Below are 5,892 nucleotides of genomic sequence, written 5' to 3' on the forward strand. Positions count from 1 at the left end.
AGATTTTGCAGTATCCTTCCCCTGGAGTGGGGAGGGAACGGGGATTTTGCAGTATCCTTCTCCTGGAGTGGGGTGGGAATGGAGATTTTGCAGTATCCTTCCCCTGACACACCCATCAAGACACGCCTACCAAGCCACACCACGCCGACCAAGACATGCACATAGAACCGGTAGTAAAAAATGTGGATTTCACCACGGGTATTAATCTATATTTTTTTTAGTGCCACGTGGAATATCTGCTTACATCCAAAATATCTTAGTGGGATCTTTGCTGTCAGGCATTTTTGGTGGAATACAAAAAAGCCTTGGGCTAGGCCAGATCTCGGTTGCTGGTTTTGGAAGTGTATTCATAAAAGTGCAATTATATGCAAGTGCCATGCAGAGACATTCCTCTCCATGGAAGGTGCATTTTGGATGTTTTAAAGGCCAGCATACATTTGAAAAACTTGACTTCTGCTGAAATAGTTGATTTATATCTATTTCACCAGGAATCTAGATTACACTAGGTATGTACCAGTGGTGAAATGCTACCGGTTCGCACCGGTTCGGGAGAACCGGTAGTGATAAAAGCTACCAGTTCGGGAGAACCATACTTTAAAAAAGCTACCAGTACATCCGAACTGGTATTTCCGAAAATCAGCTATGCTGCGCGATTTAAATTCACTAGAAAGCAGGAAATCCTACTTTCTAGCGAATCTAAATTGTGCGACACAGCTGTTTCCCCCCCCTCGCTATTCTACTTACCTTCCCAAGCTCTCTTTTTCTGTGCAAAGCACGTATTTGGTGCACACTACACATGTGCATGCAGTGCGCATTTGGCATGCACCACACATCCGTGCACGCAGTGTACATTTGGCACACACCATGCATTCGCAGGCAGCGAACCAGTGGCAAACCGGGGAGGATTTCACACTGGTATGTACCAAAAGAATCAGGTATATTACTTTTCAGTAAGATGGCCAAGAAGAGCAAGCATTAATGTAGAGGTGAATCTCAAATTGTTTGTGTACTGTATTGCATTATAGCAGACATATTATTTCCACTTGACTTTTTTCATTTCCCAAGTCTGTCTTCCCCCACTCTCTCTTTTCTTTCTTTCTCTCTTTCTTTTTCTTCCTTCTTCTTCTTTTCTTTCTTTCTGTCCCTCCATTATCTTAATTCTCAAGGTGTCTCAAACATCCAGACATCAAGCATTCAAACATCTATCTTATTGGGCTGACATCAATCTTGCAAGTCTCAATATGCTTCCCTTCGTTCACTTTATCTTCATGTGAACTGGGGTAGGATTTGTCTGAAATGTTTTCTCAGGATATTTTCTTGAGACAGGCACAAGCCCCTCTTATCTGACCACTGCCTTGGCAGAAACTCTTCCTATTAACCTTCAAGGCCATTCTCTGCACTCGGTACAGAGTGGGAACAAAGACAAAAAAAAAATCCCTAGAAAGTAAATTCCCCATGCAGAGGGAAGAAAGTGTCTCAAAATGACATCACTACAGCCAGTGTGATGTGGTAACTGAAATAATTCTGAACAGTTTCTATAACTCCAAGTCAAATGTAGTCCATTGCCCATTCAGTAGATCCTAATAAGTACTTCTGCCCTAACCTGTGGGGAAGTGAGTCCCACTGAGTTAGTAGTATTTGTGATTAGACATGTTTGAGGTTTCTTTATGAGAAGCTCCCTACTATAGCAATAGCACTTAGACTTACATACCACTTCCTTATTGCTTTTACAGCCCTCTCTAAGTGGTTTACAGAGTCAGCCTATTGCCCCTAACAATCTGGGTTCTCATTTTACCAACCTTTGAAGGATGGAAGGCTGAGTCGACCTGGAGCCGGTGAGGATCGAATTGCTGAACTGTTGACAGCTGGCAGTCAGCAGAAGTAGCCTGCAGTACTGCATTCTAACCACTGCGCCACCAAGGCTCTGGGACCTCAGGCAAGAAGTAAAGCAGAAGACTTTTTATGCTCAGATGATTGAGGTATCTGTTCATCCTGGTGGATTACAAATTATGCAATCTTGCTAAATGTGATTGTGGAGTCATGGAAAATCTTGCTATTGTAACCAGGGTGGATTTGATTTAAATCAAACTGATTTAAATCACGATTTAAGTCACGATTTAAATCACTAGTCAGTAAGGCTTGATTTAAATCATAGTTTTCTACATAAAGACTAATTCTTGCTGGTATAACTTTAATATGCAAGTAGATGAAGATTTTTAGAAGAACAACTTTTCATATTAGTTTTTTTATCCCCAGTTTAATAGGTTAATCATTCATATTTGGACAACTTTGCTGTTGTACTTAGGAAGGAGAAAAATAATCATTACCTTAATAATAACAATTTAAATAGATTTATTCAACAGAAACAATAACATTACAGCATATGTTATTTGCTTAAACAAACATCCATATTTGTTAACTAATTTGGCTAAACAATATATATATATTTTAAGAAACTTAGACTGTCAGCCCAGCCTACACATGAAAAACTTAAATACTGTCCTCTGTAGCTCACTCGTCATCTTCATCTTCTTCTTTGTTCATAATTTGGAAAAGAAAAACAAGCTTTCCTGCTTTATCAGGTCCCAAACGATTTCTCAATTTAGAATGAATGAGTCCAAAGGAAGATAATATTCTTTCAATGCCTGCAGAAGAAGCTACTGCTGTTAAAAGTGAAATCATTACTTGAACAGTCTCTAAATCCAAGTGCTTAAGTGATTTCCACCAGTTTACTGGTGTGACTTTCTTTAAAATATCTTCAGCAAACATATATTTCTTGAATGGTTCCCCCTTAGCTTTGAAGTTTATTATAGTTGGCATTACAGATGGATGATTGCTGGATACCCATGTCATAGCTAACTCCTCTTCCTCAGCACTTAAGTTTTGACCCTGATACTGGATATTGACAATATTTGCCAAAAAATGAGCTGGAGACAGTACTTGTCCCATTCGTTTTTTTAATGCTTGTAATTTAATTCTGTCCATGTGTAGTTCTGTTTTTAAGTGTTCACTCAGTTCCTTCCAAATTTCAACAGCATCAGCAATAAAATAGCTATTTTTCTGTATTTTGTTTAAAGCTTCAGAGATGGGTTTTCAGGATGCTCAGCATATGTTCAACATTTCTCTTAAGCCCAATGTTGAGGATTTTGGCCATGACAGTGCCATCTATTTTATCTCGATTTTCTTCACAAACTGTCATCAGAATAGGCCAGTTCTTGATATACTGCTCAAAACAGTCCACCACAGAGTTCCATCTAACATCTTGTGGGAGCGTTAGCTTGGTTCCACCCATCCTTTTCAGAGCTGCTGCAGCAAAATGATTGTTACGGAAGTATTTAGCAATTTCAACAACATTAGTCTTTATTTCTGGAACACTTAAGTCTTTGGCTAAGAGGTGCAGCAAATGAGCACTGTAACCATATGTTATTAGCTTCGTATTCCCTTCCTGCTCTTCTAAATTTCTTCTCATCTTGGATACATTTGCAGCATTGTCTGTGACCAAACTGCATACTAGACATTTGAATTTTTGTTCACATGTTATTATAGCTTTTACTGCCACTTCTTGTAAGTATTCTGCTGTGTGTGCATTTCCTGACGTATCAATTGTTTGTGCAAGGAAGACTTTCCCTTCTTCTGTTGTTATACAAGCACATACAATAGGATCATTGTGGACATTACTCCACCCATCAATACTTAGGTTAACAATTCTACCCTCCAGAGCTGTTGCACATTGCTCCATTTCTCTGTCATACGCTTTATCCAGCAGTTTCCCTGCAACATCTGCTCTGCTGGGTGGACTGTATCTTGGTCTCAGTGACTGAACCATATTAATGAAATGTGGGTTCTCAGTCAGACGGAAAGAAGAGTTCATTGCATAAACAAACTGGGCAATTTTTTCATCAATTAACTCTTTTTCTAATCTGCTAGTTTTTATCACAAACTTATGTATGGTGGTTCCAGGAGGGAAGGGTTTTTTCTTTCTTTTAGGTGATAGTGATATGTGGCTGTGGGTGTCTGATGATGATGATGCTAATGAAGCACTATCCTGGATGGATAACTCTGAAACTGTAGAACAGGAGGATGGTGATCTTGAAGGTGGATAGTTTCCAGAATCCATGAATTCCCCTAAACAAAAAAGTCAATGCTGTTATTTAATTGTTTATACAATTTCTGTACACAGCACTGCCCCAAAAGGAATATTTGCTTTTCTTCATAACTGTACCAAATGACAGTAACATGCAATAATAATAAGAAATATAATTTTGCTCAAACATGACAGTTCAAGGTAGTCTTTAGAAATATGATTCAATAAAAATGTTTACCAACCTGAAGATCCTGCCTGTTCAAATGTGTTTCTTTGGTCATCTTCATCACAGCACTTCTCATGATGTTGCCTCATTCGGGCCACCAGGCCTTGCATTTCTTTCTTGCAGTGTTTGCAGTTTGCACGCATGCCTGCCTTACCGATAGGTAAAGGAACTTCATTAAAATATTGCCAAACTGGGTCTCTTTTACGGCCTGCTGCCATTATAGGTTTTTTCCTCCAAGGAAAGAATGTGATAAACCTCAGGTCATACACACAAAAAGATCCAAAGACTTGTCTGTCTATGGCTGTGCAGTATTGTGCTCAGAAAGTTTCACTTTCATTTTGTACTGCTTGTCTGCTTGTCCCTTCCTCCTCACACTTAGTTTCACTTTCTTCTTGTGCAGATCTATTCCACTCCAAACAATCAGAAAAATATTGTTTCTATTCTATTCACTGAACTTCTTGAAACTTAGCACTGAAGGGGTTGATTCTGTATTCATAGGTTTGTAGAACAATAGGATTAAGGTCTTTTTCTCAACTCTGTTCATGTTATAACATTTTTGCTGTGAAGAAGAGGCATGTGATCTCTGCTGAGTCAAATTCAGTTTTGAGAACTGCAAAAGTAAACCAAGCATCTGTGATAATATCTTGTAGGCAGAGAAACTGCCCAATAATCTTACAAAAATCTCTGGAAGAACATGACATTGTGAATGGATTAATGGAATTTATTTACCAAAAAAATAAACATATACAGCCTTATTCTACATAATTAAAAAACTAATCTTTATTTCATGATGGAATAACCTTTGGATGGTAATATATTTTCCTCAAAAAGCATTTTATTTAAAAAAATCCGATTTAAATAAAAAAAATCCGATTTAAATAAAAAAAATCTGATTTTTTTGATTTTTTTTAAAAAATCATTGATTTTTATCCACCCTGATTGTAACTGCAATTGTCTTCAAATCATACAATAACCTGCAGTGTTTACAAAATAACAGTGGCTGGATTCACACAAAAAGCCCCGAGCAACCAAATTAGCTGGTCATGTTGTATGAATCTAACCTACAGTATATCCAAACCAACTGCTTCCTTTGGCCTCTGAGGCACACAGATATTAACACTGTTTGCTAACAGGACTTCCCAACTTGGCCCTTAAAGAGACAAAATGAAATGTCTCACAGCAGAGAGGAAAAGGAAAAGCTGAGGTAAAAGAAAGGAATACGTGAGGCTATATATGTATTGGCAAGCAGGCCTTTGCTTGCAACCTTACTTTACAGTAGTGGCCAAAATTGTGGAAACCTTTTGGGAAAAGTTTATTTTCTAAAACTAGCTAATACACCACTTTTTTTTTTTTTTTGGAGTAGTACCATAAAATTATATATCAATGGAAAGATAATTTAATCAAGAATGTAATGCAATAACTTTTATGAAGGATTTGCTATTAGAATAGCAGTTACAGTATAAAGAAGAAAAGTGAAACACGTAGAAAAAACAAGATATACAAAAATGATCACCATAGAAAAAATGAGATATACAAAAATGATCACCATGTCAGTTAATACTTAGTTGGGTAACCTTTAGCA

General features: G+C 37.7%; 1 protein-coding gene across 1 annotated transcript; it reads right to left on the reverse strand.

The window, feature by feature from the left end:
* Positions 1-2,335: 2,335 nt before the first annotated feature.
* On the reverse strand, positions 2,336-4,921 carry LOC148116762 (uncharacterized). Its single transcript, XM_087882373.1, has 2 exons — positions 4,327-4,921; positions 2,336-4,125 (listed from the first exon to the last, which is right to left on the reverse strand). Exons 1-2 carry the CDS (start codon positions 4,526-4,528, stop codon positions 3,080-3,082), a joined length of 1,248 nt encoding a protein of 415 aa, XP_087738499.1. The 5' UTR covers positions 4,529-4,921; the 3' UTR covers positions 2,336-3,079.
* Between the last annotated feature and the right edge of the window lie 971 nt (positions 4,922-5,892).

The sequence above is a fragment of the Pantherophis guttatus genome, chromosome 1 (assembly GCF_059756535.1).
Source record: "Pantherophis guttatus breed Tessera chromosome 1, ASM5975653v1, whole genome shotgun sequence".
NCBI classification, from domain to species: Eukaryota; Metazoa; Chordata; class Lepidosauria; order Squamata; family Colubridae; genus Pantherophis; species Pantherophis guttatus.

Excerpts from the sequence above, each read along its gene's own strand:
- LOC148116762 (XM_087882373.1), bottom strand. The coding sequence starts at position 4,528 with ATGGCAGCAGGCCGTAAAAGAGACCCAGTTTGGCAATATTTTAATGAA. Across the intron at positions 4,126-4,326 it reads TGAACAGGCAGGATCTTCAG|GGGAATTCATGGATTCTGGA; the intron begins GTTGGTAAACAT and ends TTTTTTGTTTAG.